The sequence below is a fragment of the Salmo salar genome, chromosome 24 (genome assembly GCF_965601325.2).
Source record: "Salmo salar chromosome 24, fSalSal1, whole genome shotgun sequence".
NCBI lineage: Eukaryota > Metazoa > Chordata > Actinopteri > Salmoniformes > Salmonidae > Salmo > Salmo salar.
In genome coordinates this window covers 38,951,318-38,969,362 of record NC_138314.1, presented here as the reverse complement: position 1 = coordinate 38,969,362, position 18,045 = coordinate 38,951,318, and the positions used below count along the sequence as shown (strand labels likewise).

Below are 18,045 nucleotides of genomic sequence, written 5' to 3'. Positions count from 1 at the left end.
TGTCAACTCCCAAGATGAGGCTGGTGTAACCGATGTGAAATGGCTAGCTAGTTAGCGGGTGCGCGCTAATAGCGTTTCAAACGTCACTCGCTCTGAGACTTGGAGTAGTTGTTCCCCTTGCTCTACATGGGTAACGATGCTTCGAGGGTGGCTGTTGTCGATGTGTTCCTGGTTCGAGCCCAGGTAGGAGCGAGGAGAGGGACAGAAGCTATACTGTTACACTGGCAATACTAAAGTGCCTATAAGAACATCCAATAGTCAAAGGTATATGAAATACAAATCGTATAGAGAGAAATAGTCCTATAATTCCTATAATAACTACAACCTAGAACTTGTTACCTGGGAATATTGAAGACTCATGTTAAAAGGAAGCACCAGCTTTCATATGTTCCCATGTTCTGAGCAAGGCACTTAAACGTTAGCTTTTTTACATGGCACATATTGCACTTTTACTTTCTTCTCCATCACTTTGTTTTTGCATTATTTAAACCAAATTGAACATGTTTCATTATTTATTTGAGGCTAAATTGATTTTATTGATGTATTAAGTTAAAATAAGTGTTCATTCAGTATTGTTGTAATCGTCATTATTACAAATAAATAAAATACAGTTTTTATTTTATTAGTATATATATATTTTTTTTAAATTGGCCGATTAATCGGTATCGGCTTTTTTTTTTTGGTCCTACAATAATCGGTATAGGCGTTGAAAAATCATAATCGGTCGACCTCTAGAAGATAGCCCTATTTGGTAAAAGAGTCCATATTATGGCAAGAACAGCTCAAATAAGCAAAGAGAAACGACAGTCAATCATTACTTTAAGACATGAAGGTCAGTCAATCTGGAAAATTTCAAGAACTTTGAACTAGGGATGCACGATATATCGGTGAACATATCGGAATCGGCTGATATTAGCTAAAAAGGCCAACATCGGTATCGGCCCAATGTCTAGTTTAACGCCGATGTGCAAAACCGATGTCAACGCTGACGTGCATACCTATATAACGTAGGTACATGACGTAATGACGCCACATAAAATGTTGTGCTACACGTGCAACGCAGCATTCCTAACCTAGCCCACAATGTCTGCTGTGTGGATCGAGCCGTCAACAAGTCGAGCAGTCATTTGAAAGAGTAAGACAATGTCAGCGAGACAACTCAAAGGCGAAATCCATTAATGCCAAGATAATAGAATTCATTGCCCTTGACAATCAACCGTTCTCTGTCGTGGGTGATGTTGGCTTTCGCGACTGGTCGAGCACCGGTCCACAAGTGCGCTATTTTTCAGATGTTGCCCTACCGGAGTTACACAGTGATAACGTCACTGCTATTAGCTTCACGACATACTATGGAACGCCATTTGGGACTTTGCATGTCAAAAAAGAGACACGTCAATAACACTATTTGACGTGTTAAATAAGCTTTTCAATTTGACACGTCAAATAACACAGTTCTATTATAGAATGTTGAGTGTTCTGAATTTGCACGTGTAAGCCAAGCGCCACCACTACTATCAGCAGCACTGTCAAAGCTGTACAAAAAAGTCTGCAAACAAGCAAATACCGGCCACGAACGATGTGTTTACAATACCGCGTTGGTAATAAAGCATTACTTGTTCGACCGCAACTTCTGGGTTGGGTAGCTAGCTAGCTTTAGCTTGGTACCTAGCTAGCACCAATACAACCAGCCTGAAAACAACGACCAGTAGAAACTGCAGTCATTTTCATTATTCTTAGCAATGATTTAGGAATCCTTGTAAGTATTAGCTAGGTAGACACTTCGCATATTGAAATTTAACTTCAGTTCATGAAAATAAACAGCTAGCCAGCCACTTAACCCTGTTGCCCAAAGCTAACATTATAAGCAGCCAGCTAGCTTCATCTGGCTAGTGAGGCTCAACCTGACCGGGTTATGTGTTGTGAAGTTAGCCACAATAAGGATTAGGCACAATAGTGGAATTTGCGGTTTGCCTTCATAATAAAAGTACCTCTTTGAAAGTGATGAAGAAGGTTACAATTGGTGGAATCATGCCATATTTAGACTAGATAATGTTAAACAAGGTTGGAATGTGAAGCAATGAAATGGGGTATCAGTCTACTCAGTGACACCCACAGAACACAACTGAAGAGTTCAGGCAAATATTAGCGTTGTAGCTCTTATCGCGGCACTGTGACTGTGTGAAATCACCTCCCCAGTCAGCCTATTGTGTGCATTGACACTCATATTGCACTGTACAGCTTTATCTAAGGATTGGGGATCAACGAAATGGGGTATCAGTCTACTCAATACCCAAGATATTTTTTCCAACGTCCTCTTCAGAGTTATCAGACTCCAAAACATCCACGCAGTATTGTTTTTCCTCGGGAATAGTGTTCAATACACATACACTACCGTTCAAAAGTTTGGGGTCACTTAGAAATGTCCTTGTTTTTGAAAGAAAAGCACATTTTTTGTCCATTAAAATAACATCAAATTGATCAGAAATACAGTGTAGACATAGCCTTCCCTGTAGCTCAGTTGGTAGAGCATGGTGTTTGCAACACCAGGGTTGTGGGTTCGATTCCCACGGGGGGCCAGCACAGAAAAAAAATGTATGAAATGTATGCATTCACTACTGTAAGTCGCTCTGGATAAGAGCGTCTGCTAAATGACTAAAATGAAAATGTAATGTAAATGTATTGTTAAATGTTGTAAATGACTATTGTAGCTGTAAACGGCATGGAATATCTACATAGGCGTACTGAGGCCCATTATCAGTAACCATCACTCCTGTGTTCCAATGGCACGTTGTGTTAGCTAATCCAAATGTATCATTTTAAATGGCTAATTGATCATTAGAAAACCCTTTTGCAAATATGTTAGCACAGCTGAAAACTGTTGTACTGACTAATAACTTTTCATGTTCAAAACTGTGCACTCACAAACAATAGAAATGGTATTCTTTCACTGTAATAGCTATTGTAAATTGGACAGTGCAGTTAGATTAACAAGAATTTAAGCTTTCTGCCAATATCAGATATGTCCATGTCCTGGGAAATGTTCTTGTTACTTACAACCTCATGCTAATCGCATTAGCCTATGTTAGCTCAACCGTCCCGCAGGGGACACCAATCCTGAAGAAGTTAAAGAAGCAATAAAACAAACCTTCTTTAGACGAGTTGAGTATCTGGAGCATCAGCATTTGTGGGTTCGATTACAGGCTCAAAATGGCCAGCATCCCGGAGTCGCCTCTTCACTGTTGACATTGAGACTGGTGTTCGGATATCAGTATCGGCCAAAAATGTAATATCGGTGCACCACTACTTTGAAAGTTTCTTCAAGTGCAGTCGCAAAAACCATCAAGCACTATAATGAAACTGGCTCTTATGAGGACCGCCAAAGGAAAGGAAGACCCAGAGTTACCTCTGCTGCTGAGGATAAGGTCATTAGAGTTAACTGCAACTCAGATTGCAGCCCTAATAAATGCTTCACAGAGTTCAAGTAACAGACACATCTCAACATCAACTGTTCAGAGGAGAATCAGGCCTTCATGGTCGAATTGCTGCAAAGAAACCACTAATAAAGTACACCAATAAGAAGAAGAGACTTGCTTGGAACAAGAAACACGAGCAATGGACATTAGACCGGTGGAAATCTGTCCTTTGGTCTGATGAGTCCAAATTTTAGATTTTTGGTTCCAACCACCGTGTTTTTGTGAGACACAGAGTAGGTGAACGGATGATCGCCGCATGTGTGGTTCCCACCGTGAAGCATGGAGGAGGAGGTGTGATGGTGCTTTGCTGGTGACACGGTCTGTGATTCATTTAGAATTCAAGGCACACTTAACAAGCATGGCTACCACAGCATTCTGCAGCGAGACGCCATCCCATCTGGTTTGCGCTTAGTGGGACTATCATTTGTTTTTCAACAGGACAATGACCCAACACACCTTCAGGCTGTGTAGGGGCTATTTGACCAAGAAGGAGAGTGACGGAGTGCTGCATCAGTTGACCTGGCCTCCACAATCACCCCGACCGCAACCCAATTGAGATGGTTTGGGATGAGTTGGACCGCAGAGTGAGGGAAAAGCATCCAACAAGTGCTCAGCATATGTGGGAACTTCTTGAAAACTGTTGGAAAAGCATTCCAGGTGAAGCTGGTTGAGAGAATGCCAAGAGTGTGCAAAGCTGTCATCAAGGCAACGGGTGGCTACTTTGAAGAATCTAAAACATAAAATATATTTTGATTAACACTTTTTTGGTTACTACATGATTCCATATGTGTTAGTTCATAGTTTGATGTCTTCACTATTATTCTACAATGTAGAAAACAGTAAAAAAAATAAGAAAAACCCTTGAATGAGTAGGTGTCCAATTTTTTGACTGGTACTGTATATATATGCCATTTAGCAGACGCTATTATCCAGAGCGACTTACATCAGTGCATACATTTTCATTCGGCTGGCCCTAGCAGGAATCAAAGCCACGACCCTGACGTTGCTAGCACCAACCACTGTCCTGTAGCCCTACTGTACAGTAGTGTAGTGGAAGCACCTACCAGGCTGTCCTGTCCTATATTTTATTGTGACTAGGTTTACAAAGAGGGGATATTACTGGTAACGTTTTACCAGTAAACTATCAACATTTTAGAAACTTTCAATTTTTTATTTTTTTATTTTCAAATGTAATTTTATAAAATTACATTTAGTGACCTTTTTTGGTACTTCAGATTATCACAGGTGTCTAATTATCTCTGACCCCCTGTGTGGCCACATAACATGTAAAATATATAAAATAATCAAATACAATAATATATATTTTTTTTATGACAAATTAATGACAAAGCTGTCAAACAAGATGGCGCCGGAGAACAAGGCTGATGTTTTACGTATTCCTAACCAATTGTGGGGTTTTTTATAGTTTTTTTGCATTGCTTGGAACATATTTTTAAAATTATTTTGTACATAATATTGTTTCTACCGTCTCTTATGACCGAAAATAACTTCTGGACATCAGTACTGCGATTACTAACTGGCAGAATCCTTTTTTTCCTTTAACGAGTCCAACGAGCTCGACGTGAATGATATACTGCTTTCCTAGGAACAGGCCCAGATCCCTGTCATTTGCGTGAAGATAAGGCAGAGAAAAAGGTGCCAGAGGGCGGACTGCCTTCTGAGAATTCGTAGGCGATCAAACAAAACGTAACTTCCTTCCATTCTGCTAGCAAACGTGCAATCTTAGGGAATAAAATCGATGACCTACACGGAAGATTAAACTACCAACGGGACATTCAAAACTGTAATATCTTACGCTTCACGGAGTCGTGTCTGAACGACAACATTACCAACATACAGCTGGCTGGTTATACGCTGTATCGGCAGGACAGAACAGCGGAGTCTGGTAAGACAAGGGGCAGCGGACTATGTATTTTTGCAAATAACAGCTGGTGTAGGATATCTAAGGAAGTCTCGTGCTATTGCTCGCCTGAGGTAGAGTATCTATTTTTCGTAGCTGTCTACATACCACCACAGACCGATGCTGGCACTAAGACTGCACTGAATGAGCTGTATTCCGCCATAAGCAAACAGGAAAACGCTCACCCAGAGGCGGCGCCCCTAGTAGCCGGGGACGTTAATGCAGGGAAACTTAAATCCGTCTTACCAAATTTCCATCAGCATGTTAAATGTGCTACCAGAGGGAAAGAAATTCTGGACCACCTTTACTCCACACACAGAGATGCATACAAAGCTCTCCCTCACCCTCCATTTGGCAAATCTGACCACAATTCTATCCTCCTGATTCCTGCTTACAAGCAAAAATTAAAGCAGGAAGCACCAGTGACTTGATCAATAAATAAGTGGTCAGATGAAGCAGATGCTAAGCTACAGGACTGTTTTGCTAGCACATACTGGAATATGTTCCGGGATTCCTCCAATGTCATTGAGGACACCACATCAGTCATTGGCTTCAGCAATAAGTGCATCGATGACGTCGTCCGCACAGTGACCGTACGTACATACCCCAACCAGAAGCCATGGATTACAGGCAACATCTGCACTGAGCTGAAGGCTAGAGTTGCCGCTTTCAAGGAGCGGGACTCTAACCAGGAAGCTTATAAGAAATTCCGCTATGCCCTCCGACGAACCATCAAACAGGCAAAGCGTCAATACAGGACTAAGATCGAATCGTACTACACCGGCTCTGACACTCGTCGGTTGTGGCAGGGCTCGCAAACCATTACAGACTACAAAGGGAAGCACAGCCGAGAACTGCCCAGTGACACAAGCCTACCAGACGAGCTAAACTACTTCTATGCTTGCTTCGAGGCAAATAACACTGAAAAATGCATGAGAGCACCAGCTTTTCCGGAAGACTATGTGATCACGCTCTCCGCAGCCGATGTGAGTAAGACCTTTAAACAGGTCAACATTCACAAGACCGCAGGGCCAGACGGATTACCAGGACGTGTACTGCGAGCATGCGTGGACCAACTGGCAAGTGTCTTCACTGACATTTTCAACCTCTCCCTGTCCAAGTCTGTAAGACCAACATGTTTTAAGCAGACCACCACAGTCCCTGTGCCCAAGAACACTAAGGTAACCTGCCTAAATGACTACTGACCCGTAGCACTCACGTCTGTAGCCATGAAGTCCTTTGGCAGGCTGGTCATGGCTCACATCAACACCATTATCCCAGAAACCCTAGACCCACTCCAATTTGCATACCGCCCTAACAGAACTACAGATGATGCAATCTCTACTGCACTCCACACTGCCCTTTCCCATTTTTACAAAAGGAACACCTATGTGAGAATGCTATTCATTGACTACAGCTCCGTGTTCAACACCATAGTGCCCTCAAAGCGCATCAATAAGCTAAGGACCCTGGGACTAAACACCTCCCTCTGCAACTGGATCCTGGACTTCCTGACGGGCTGCCCCCATGTGGTAAGGGTAGGTAACAACACATCCGCCACGCTGATCCTCAGCACAGTGGACTCTCAGGGGTGCATGCTCAGTCCCCTCCTGTACTCCCTGTTCACTCATGACTGCACGGCCAGGCACGACTCCAACACCATCACTAAGTTTGCCGATGACACAACAGTGATAGGCCTGATCACCGACAACGACAAGACAGCCTATAGGGAGGAGGTCAGAGACCTGGCCGTGTGGTGCCAGGACAACAACCTCTCCCTCAACGTGATCAAGACAAAGGAGATGATTGTGGACCACAGGAAAAAGAGGACCGAGCATGCCCCCATTCTCATCGACGGGGCTGTAGTGGAGTAGGTCGAGAGCTTCAAGTTCCTTGGTGTCCACATCACCAACACACTAACATGGCCCAAGCACACCAAGACAGTCGTGAAGAGGGCACGACAAAACCTATTCCCCCTCAGGAGACTGAAAAGATTTTGCATGGGTCCTCAGATCCTCAAAAGGTTCTACAGCTGCACCATCGAGAGCATCCTGACTGGTTGCATCACTGCCTGGTATGGCAACTGCTCGGCCTCTGACCGCAAGGCACTACAGAGGGTAGTGTGTCCGGCCCAGTACATCACTGGGGCCAAACTTCCTGCCATCCAGGACCTCTATACCAGGCAGTGTCAGAGGAAGATAAAAATATACTCTGTACCGGTACCCCCCTGTATATAGTCTCGCTATTGTTATTTTACTGCTGCTCTTTAATTACTTGTTACTTTTATTTCTTATTATTAATAATATATATATTTTTTAAAACCTCATTGTTGGTTAGGGGCTCATAAGTAAGCATTTCACTGTAAGGTCTCCTGTTGTATTCGGCTCATGTGACTAATACAATTTGATTTTAACATTATCTTATGTTATAGAAGTATAAATGACCAAAGTTACCATAGATTGCCATAAAAGATTCTGCTTACTTTGGAATATTACCGGTAGTTTTGCAACCCTAACTGTAACCCTAATGTACTGGACTGTAACTGTACTGTTGCGATGTAAACACCTACCAGGCTGCCCAGCTTGGAGGAGGATGAGTTGTTCCTCTTTCTGAGCAGGATGTTACCCTCGGCGGCGCTGTGGGGCTCTTTGAGGTTGAGGTGGAACCGCCGCGGCACCCCAGCCCCTTCCGAGGAGGAGCGGAGACGGCGCTCCATGCGAATCACTTCGTGGTAGGGACTGGCGCCGCTGCTGCACATGGACACTGGAGAGGAAGAGCACAAGACAAACAACAGAAGAGACTGATGTGGAGACCGAGAGCTAGGCAAAACAGAGGCAAGCAGACAAGTGAACAGACTGTCCTATTCGACAGACAAACACAAAAACAAAGACTATCCTACACGTTGGGGAAAAACTTAAAAACAAGAAAACAATCGATTGGCTATTGCTAGCCTGGAAGCGATCCAGTGTTTTGCAACAACAGCTTCACTGATTTCAAGGAGCCAGATGATTTTAGGTAATCTTTACACTAACGTAGTGATGGAATTGCTATTTGCACACAATTGGCCCAGCGTCGTCCATGTTAGGGGAGGGTTTAGCCGGCAGGGATATCCTTTGTCCCATCGTGCTCTAGCGACTCCTGTGGCGCTGACACGTTCGCCAGGTGCACAGTGTTTCCTCTGACACATTGGTGCGGCTGGCTTCCAGGTGTAAGCGAGCATTGTGTCAAGAAGCAGTGCAGCTTAGCTGGGTCGTGTTTCGGAGGACGCACGGCTCTCGACATTCACCTCTCCCGAGTCCGTAAGGAGTTGCAGCGACGGGACAAGACTGTAACTACCAATTGAATACCACGGAATTGGGGAGAAAATAATAATAAATACACTTTAAAAAAAGTTATTTACAATGACGGCCTACCCCGGCCAAACCCGCACGACACTGGGCCAATTGTGCGCCGCCCTATGGGACTCCCAATCACGGCCGGATGTGATACAGCCTGGATAAAATAACTGTTTTGAGTTCTCATACGCTTACAATTATGTTTTGACTTTTGCTTGAATAGTCGCTAAGATTATATTTGGTTGTGATCTTTGCAAAATAACTATTTTGGTTGCAGCAGTTGTTAGATAGAATGCTAACGCTCATTGACATAGGGTGTAGTGTCACGTCCACTCCCACTCTCCGGCGCTCAACTTGGCCAGTCTACTAACCACCGGTCCTGGCAACCCATCCTTACGCCCACCTGGCAACCTTCATTACGTACACCTGGACTTCATCACCTCCTTGAGGTATTAAGCAGGACATTCATACAAGCCTTAAAATCCAATTATAATCCAAAAGTAGTATGAAATGCACTCATACGCAACATGTAAATAGAGGATTTTTTTTTTTGCTGCCGTTCTATAAGAACTCCCCCATGTTCTGCCACCAACTTGGGTGCATCGCCCTCGTGCGGTAATGTTTGCAAATGCAGAAAGGGGTCTATTGGCTACTTAGCTTATTCAAGCCTGTCTCAAAATACAACACTGCCCTTTTTAAGACAGAAAAGAGCTCTTTACCTGACTTTCTTTTCAAAGTGGGCTTGAAATGCACGTTTTGCGTTCTTGTAGGAAGCAACCACTCCCCCATTGCTGACTAGAAATTAGCTATAACTGGGCTTATAACTCACTGACTGGCAAAGAATATGAACAAATGTACACACGTGGCTACATGTAGCTCTTGCTTTGATCTCAAAACAAGCGCATCTACTCACGACCACTCATGCTGTAAACACAGTTCAGTTCAAAGTGAACGGCACAGATCCATATATGGAAATGGTCTATTTGCATATAGGGCTCCCTTAACTCTGGTTATGGCGCACCGGTCTGTGTAGAGTATGGGCCTGATTCGTGCCTGTCAGTGGAATATAAATCATACTTCAATGAACTCTGCCTACAAGAAAATATTGTTTGTTTTATTTCGGTAAGTTGCACTGAAAAAGTCTAATATTGTGTTGATTCGATCACAATTCCCACAGTAAAGGGAAACGTTGACAGTGTTAACTTAAGGGGAAAATTCTAGAACATTGATAGTGTTAACTTAAGGGGAAAACTCTAGAACATTGATAGTGTTAACTAAAGGGGAAAACTCTAGAACATTGATAGTGTTAACTAAAGGGGAAAACTCTAGAACATTGATAGTGTTAACTAAAGGGGAAAACTCTAGAACATTGATAGTGTTAACTAAAGGGGAAAACTCTAGAGCGTTGAGTGAAGTTCAATCTTGTGCGTCTCTGAGCAAGGTGATATTTCTTCTGCACAGCAGTCCCGGGGAGCTGCGTGCAGCTTAGCTGGAAACATTGCAAAGTAGCCCAAGAAATAGGATTTACATAAAAAATGAACAACAAAAGTGATGTGTTATCATTATGGATTGCCTAACACCGCCCACAACCAGTAGGCTAACTAATGCTGTTAACACACAGTTGTCTCAAGGAAAACTATTCAGACATAATCATATTCAAAGCACTGTTCAAGTTTGGCAGGGGAACTGGAGTTTAGTGGGCTGTTTCAGAAAAACATAGCCAAAGTCTAGAGATTCTCCCAGTAGCTGTTATCCACGTGTGACTAGAGCAGGGCTCTTCAAACCTGCTTCTACAGAGCTACAGTCCTCTAGGTTTTCACTCCAACCCTAATCTAGCAAACCTGATTCTAATGATTAGCTGGTTGATAAGCTGAATCGGGGTTGGAGCAAAAACCAACAGGAGGGTAGCTCTCCAGGAACAGGACTGTTTTGCAAACATTCCATAACTGCAGCTGGCAGTAAATCCCCAACCTTGGCTTTATACCTGTTCATTAAAAATAAAGAGAGTCGCACACTCTATATGTAAGCTCCCAGTAATTTATCGGGTAAAACACCAAAGTTTCAGCATCACTGCGACTACACTGTGCCTGTTCAGACAATACCCTCCAGGTGGCAGTAAATAGGCAACCTTGGCTTCATACCTGTTCAGACAATACCATCCAGGTGGCAGTGTGCACCCTTTCAGTTTGTTTACCAACTCATAGAAGTTGTAGTAGTCAAACAGAATTTACAACTTCTGTGTGCTCACAGATGCCATAAAGGGACCGATACAACATTGCGATCTCGATGACTAGAGCCTACATTGTCTAAGGAAACCGCTGTCCATTGGTTAATACCTTTATGAGGAAATAGTTCCCACTGTACATGGAACTAAAATAGTGCTGCCCAATCAGCCATGTAAATCTGACTCTGGTACTTCCTGATTTCTGCATCATCCACCAAAGAGAACATAAAGCATAGCCTTCATTTCAGACTAGGTCTATTCGTCTGCCTTCTACATGTCTAATCAGTGTGAAGTTTGAATAGAAAATGTTGGTGATTGAAACGCAAATGTGCAAACATTTTGGCCAAATATACTTGGTCAAGGATTTATATAGAGCAATGCCCCTCCTCTCTGCATTATCAATGACAATCGCATAGAAGTAGATCCGTAGTGCACATGTGGATACATAAACGTCTTTAGTTCTTACCTGTGTGGGGTTTCCTCAGGTGGCATGACCTGGGTTCATGTCTACCGCAGCACGCTCCCTTCCCTGGTTCCTGGATGAGTACGGAGATCCTGGACCTCCTCTCAGACTGCTCTGGATTGGAATGGTAGCCTTTACTACGCACTGGGCCTGCCTCGCTCTCACTAGTCTCTGTCTGCTCTGGTCTCACCTCTTCCTCCACCACCGGCACATCCTCCTTCTCCTCTACCCCCTCTTCCTTATCTTCCTGTGATTGTTGTTGTTGTTGCGGTGGCATTGGTGGTGTTGCAGCTGTTGCTGGCCCTGTGACAGGAATTGCAGTCTCACACTCCGTGGTGTTGGCTGTGCTGGTGTCTGGCAGGAGGGGCTTATCTGTGGCAGCTTGGGCAGGCGTGAAGAACACTTGGGGTGTAGAGATGACATGGCTGAAGTTGTTGTCTGGCGGGTCGGCTGGGCTGGGTGCGGGTAGCGCATCCACCTCGGACACAGTGTCCTCTGTGATGGGGACATTAAACTCAGAGGGTGTGAGGGCCGTGGTACGGTCCTCAGACAGCATGGGCGACTGCAGGGAGCTCTCCCCCAGCAGCTCGCCTGGCCACGAGCCCAGGGTACCCCCGGACGTTGGGGGCTCTATGCTCACCTCCGGGGGCTTGCACTGCTCAGAGTTCTTGGAGAAGCGGTGGTGGGCAGAGAATGACTTGGGCAGCAGCTGTTTCTTCTGCCTGGACGAGCGTTTGCTGCTGCCGCCACTGTAGTCATCCAGAAACCCAGAGTCGTCTCCCTCATTGGTACCTGAGCTGATGCATTTGATGAACACATTCCTATTGGCCGTGGAAGACACCTTTTCAAAGTCCTCCGTCTGCGAGCGGGTGATCTTCTTCTGCCGGTGGCCCCCGAAGCCAAATGAGTGCCGCGTCTTGGCCCGTGGAGGCCCAGCACCATCGTGAAAGCCCAGCTGAGTGTTGGCCTGGCTGCCATTGGAGTCCTGGGCTGGATCTAGCGGAGGGGTCTGTATGCGTGGTGGTTCGCTGTTCCTCTTGCTGCTGAAGCGGATGGAGGGCGTGCGGAACAGGCTGCGACGCTTGCCCGTGCTGCTGTTGCTAGAGTTGGTGCTGGAGGGGGACGAGGTGTGGACGCCATTGCCCACGCCGCCTGAGGACGGGGAGGAGGGCAATGAGTCCTGCCTCTTACTCACGCTCCTCCTGAAGATGGGCAGCCTGGAGACGAGCGTGGAGCGGCACGACCCTGATTCGCCCATCAAGGTTAAGCAGCAGTCAGTCACTCTGAAAACAGACATCCCATCACAGTCAGAGAGTGAGACAGTAAAAGGGCTTCAGGTTGATTTAAAAAAAGGTCCCATCAAAAAAATAACATTTCTGTGAACCTATAATTTTAAGTAGCCTATAAATGAATTGGAATAAGCTCGGTTATAGGTTAGGCTATAGGCTGGACTAAGCCTATGCGGTAATAAGTTGTTTTACCCATGGGCCTTCAAGTAAGGAATGCTACCATTCACTTTAACATATCTTTCAATCAATAGGACAGAGAAAAATCCAGTTCGACCAGTAGGCAGTTTTGTGAAGACAATAGCCTAAATCATAGACATGGTTCACACAACATAAATCAATTACCCTATAGGCTACTTAATCCATAAATAATAACTCCCTTTAATAGCCTAATCTAGGCCTGTTCAAATAGAATGTGTTGCATATCCAGGTTAGAAATGTCCTAGGAGGGTATTATCAAAGTTTTACATTCCAGCAAACTTCCTTCTGTAACTAAAGCTACCTCAAAGATAATAGCCTAAACCAGAGATACTGTACTCTGGTCTGTTTTCACACAGTTACACTAGTGTGGCATTTCCATGTAAAAGGATCCACGAGCACTGTTAACTCTTAATGCAAATTTTGAGAAATTAAAAAGACCTAGCTAGTCAACATGGACTTTTAAGTTGGAAGCATTTGTGGAAAACACTACATGGGAGATGCTAGATAAATGTACGAAGGCGAATCTGCTCATCATTGCAAAGCATTATGACATCAAAGTTGCAGATGCCGATTCAAAAGCAGTTGTCAAAGAGTTAGTCTACAGTGCATTCGGAAAGTATTCTGACCCCTTCACTTTTTCTGCATTTTTGTTACGTTACAGCCTTATTCTAAAATTGCTTAAATCAAAAAAGATCCTCAGCAATCTACACACAATACTCCATAATGACAAAGCGAAAACTTTTTTTGCAAATGTATTAAAAATAAAAACATACCTTATTTACATAAGTATTCAGACCCTTTGCTATGAGACTCGAAATTGAGCTCAGGTGCATCCTGTTTCCATTCATCATCCTTGAGATGTTTCTACAACTTGATTGGAGTCTACCTGTGGTAAATTCAATTGATTGGACATGATTTGGAAAGGCACACACCTGTCTATACAAGGTCCCACAGTTGACAGTGCATGTCAGAGCAAAAACCAAGCCATGAGATCGAAGGAATTGTCCGTAGAGCTCAGAGACAGGATTGTGTCGAGGCAGAGATCTGGGGAAGGGTACCAAACCATTTCTGCAGCATTGAAGGTCCCCAAGAACACAGTGGCCTCCATCATTCTTAAATGGAAGAAGTTTGGAACCACCAAGACTCTTACTAGAGCTGACCGCCCGGGAAAACTGTGCAATCGGAGAAGGACCTTGGTCAGTGTGGGTGACCAAGCACCCAATGGTCACTCTGACAGACCTCTAGAGTTCCTCTATGGAGATGGGAGAAATTTCCATAAGGACAACCATCTCTGCAGCACTCCACCAAATCAGGCCTTTATGGTAGATTGGCCATTTGGAAGCCACTCCTCAGTAAAAAGGCACATAACAGCCCGCTTGGAGTTTGCCAAAAGGCACCTAAAGACTCTCTGACCATGAGAAACAAGATTCTCTGGTTTGATGAAACCAAGGTTGAACTCCTTGGTCTGAATGCCAAGTATCACATCTGGAGGAAACCACCTTCCCTACGGTGAAGCACGGTGGTGGCAGCATCATGCCGTGTGGATGTTTTTCACCGGCAGGGACTGGGAGACTAGTCAGGATCGAGGCAAAGATGAATGGAGCAAAGTAGAGAGAAATCCTTGATTAAAACCTGCTCCAGAGTGCTCAGCACCTCAGACTGGGGCGAAAGTTCACCTTGCAACAGGATAACGACCCTAAGCACACATTCAAGACAACGCATGAGTGGCTTCGGACAAGTCTCTGAATGTCCTTGAGTGGCCCAGCAAGAGCCCGGACTTGAACCCGATCGAACATCTCTGGAGAGACCTGAAAATAGCTGTGCAGCAACGCTCCCCATCCAACCTGACAGAGCTTGAGAGGATCTGCAGAGAAGAATGGGAGAAACTATCCAAATACAGGTGTGCCAAGCTTGTAGCGTCATTCCCAAGAACGCTCATTGCTGTAATCGCTACCAAAGGTGCTTCAACAAAGTACTGAGTAAAGGGTCTGAATACTTATGTAAATGTGATATTTTTTTATTTGTCATATATTAGCAAAAATGAATAAAAACCTGTTTTTGCTTTGTCATTATGAGGTATTGTGTGTACATTGAAGGGAATAAACAATGTAATCAATTTTATAATAAGGCTGTAACGCAACAAAATGTGAAAAAAGTCAAAGGGTCTGAATACTTTGCGAAGGCACTGATGCTCCTCATTACTTTGTACTTTACTCCTCATTCACTCAGCCTATTGAGTCTACTGGTCCTACTCACATAGAACTACCCTAAGCCTTGACCTCTTTCTCCCCTCTCTCTCCAAATGAAATCCTGCGACTAGTGAGGTCCGGCCACCTGACAACCTGCCTGCTCAACCCCATCCCCTCCTCCCGACCATCTCTGGAGACATTCTTCCATTCCTCACTTCCCTCATCAACTCATCCCTGACCACTGGCTGCATCCCCTCTGACTTTAAAATAGCCCCTCCACTCTTAGATTGCATCCTACCTGGCAGACTGCTCCTACCATGTGACGTGGACAGGATCTGTGTCTGCACCACGTACTCTCACTACTGGTGTCCCCAGCGCTTTAAAGATGCTTTAAAAAGATTCATCAAATGAAATGGCTGCATTAAAATATCAATCAATTGAGTTCTATTTTGCTACTTGTAGGCTACTGTGTGTATTTGTCTCAATATACCCTCAGTGTACAAAACATTAGGAACACCTTCCTAATATTGAGTTGCACCCCACCCTTTCCCCTCAGAACAGCCTCAATTTGTCAAGGCATGGACTCTACAAGGTGTCGAAAGCGTTCCACAGGGATGCTGTGTGTCATGTGCCTTTCTAATGCTTCCCACAGTTGTGTCAAGTTGGTTGGATGTCCTTTGGGTGGTTGACCATTCTTGATACACACGGGAAACTGTTAAGTGTGAAAAACCCAGCAGCGTTGCAGTTCTTGACACACTCAAACGGGTGCGCCTGGCACCTACTACCATACCCTGTTCAAAGGCACTTAAATATTTTGTCTTGCCCATTCACTCTCTGGAACACATTCACAATCCATGTCTCAATTGTCTCAATGCTTAAAAATCCTTCTTTAACATGTCTCCTCCCCTTCATCTAGCCTACACTGACTGAAGTGGATTTAACAGGTGACATCAATAAGGGATCATAGCTTTCACCTTGTCAGTCAGTCATGGAAAGAGCACTCAGTGTATTTCATAATGTGTAGTCTAACATGTGTGCAATGTGCCAAATCTGTGATTTAGTGCATTATTATAGGGTAAGAATTATAATATTATAGGGTAAGAATTATAATAAACCGCCGCAATATTTGCAGCTGTAGGTAGGGCTGGGCAATATGGCCTAAAAAAAAAATCGAATTTATGGCCGATTTACGATATCTCTTTTTTTTTTTTTATACTTTTTCTCCAAATAAGCTTTGTTGCACAATTTAAAGGTCAAAACACTGCATTTAAAACAGTAGGGAATAATAGGATTAATTCAGGGATTGTCAAATTATACCTATACCAATCATAACACCTCGTGTAATTCAATTAACCTGCTTTTTTTTCACTGACTGGCAAACAATGTTAATAAATCAAGCACTTAATACACTGGTCATACCTATGCTTGACATTGCTGGTGAATGGCCAAGTATCCACTACCTGTTGTTTTGTTTTCTCATGATTGATATTGACAAAGAGGTCTTGAAAATTGGAATTGCTGTTCTGAAAATGCAAACAACACAAACATGCCATAGACCTGCATCCTAAATGGCACTATTCCCTTTATAGTGCACTGTTTTTACAGAAGCCATAGTCATTCCATTCAGACCAAGTCTGTATCCATATAATGTGCTCTTTTTAAGAAAAGATGATGTGGTTTGTGATGGCTTGATATGCTGCTATTGTGTATTTCCCATGTCCCAACTAGTCAAGTTATGTAAGGTCTTCCCACAGCTCATTATTCATAGACCTACACCTACATATTTCTCCCCTCTTAACATTAATGGCAGAAACAAGGTGTATAATAGAATGTGACTGATGGGTGTTTCCTGAATGACAACAGCTTACATGTAACAACAACACAAACTCAACCAGATACTGTACAGCAACTGCTATTGTCTTCATGTAATGAATTACCTAGCTATGCATCATCTCACTAAACACAATAACCATTAGCTGCTATATGACTCCAAAGACGAGACATCTTACTCATTTCAATTCAAGACATATACAAGGCACATAACACTGAATCTCATCCTATCCTAACAAGACTTGTTAGGTCTTCAGTTGAATGCAATGCAGTTACTAGGTAGTAACTAGGTAACTATAATGTAATAAATCACGCCACACAAAACCCCTTCCATAAAGGGCACGGAGCAGTACTGTAACGTTAGTAGCTATGACAACTAGTTAGCTAGCTAATTCCCTGTTGGAAAACACTTGACAGTTGTTGTACTGGTGCATTTAATGCTGAAAACGAACTAGCTAGGTGCTGTTAGATTGCTATTAAAATGTTAATATGGGTATATTGATACCTAACTAGATGTAAATCTTGATTAACTTCAGGTATTAAAATGTCGCCTATTGTCGCTAGCTAACGTTAGCTAGCTTCAATCTCTGCACGCAGGATAGCAGCTCGATCTGTCAAACGTCAACAATTTTGAAGCTTTACGTGCCCAACCATAATCTCAATGTTATTCATGGTGAGGACACTGTCAACTGGAAAGCCATGGACCAGGCAAGTAATTCGAACCAAATACAGCCACGATACCAAAGTTGCAGACGACGACTCAAATCTAGTTATCACCGAGCTGTTTTTAGTTGACAAGCAAGGTGCATGTGAGCGCTCGAAGACCCGGCGAAAAAGCTGCGGCTAACTTAACAAGCTAGCTAATCTTTTACCTTGAGCTGAATTCCAATGTCCAGGCCGCTCCAGTGAAAGACGAAGCTGGTCTGAATATAATTAAATCTCTAATGATTCAATATTAAGTTAACCATGGTGTGCAAACGCATGAAAATCTTACGGAAATAGCTAAACTATTTCAAAAAATATATCGCACAAATGCACCTCAATGACGTGGAATGTCTCATATCCTCTCTTCCGTATTACACAGACCACGAGCGTAGGTGACGTACACCTCACACCTTCCCTG

General features: G+C 43.7%; 1 protein-coding gene across 3 annotated transcripts in view; it reads right to left on the bottom strand.

Moving 5' to 3' along the window:
* LOC106585838 (serine-rich coiled-coil domain-containing protein 1) overlaps positions 1-18,043 on the bottom strand; it is a 176,509-nt gene extending 158,466 nt beyond the window's left edge. For 2 of the 3 annotated variants that reach the window (XR_014382566.1, XM_014172511.3), the window contains exons 1-3: positions 17,795-18,043; positions 11,420-12,699; positions 7,964-8,157 (exon numbers count right to left, since the gene is read on the bottom strand). Coding sequence is in view for 2 of the 3 variants with exons in the window: in XM_014172511.3 (XP_014027986.3) it covers positions 7,964-8,157; positions 11,420-12,674 (1,449 nt within the window). In the remaining variant the exon portion in view is untranslated. The remainder of the gene's footprint in view (positions 1-7,963; positions 8,158-11,419; positions 12,700-17,794) is intronic. The other variant, XM_082968703.1, reaches the window with a different exon arrangement.
* Positions 18,044-18,045: the final 2 nt, after the last annotated feature.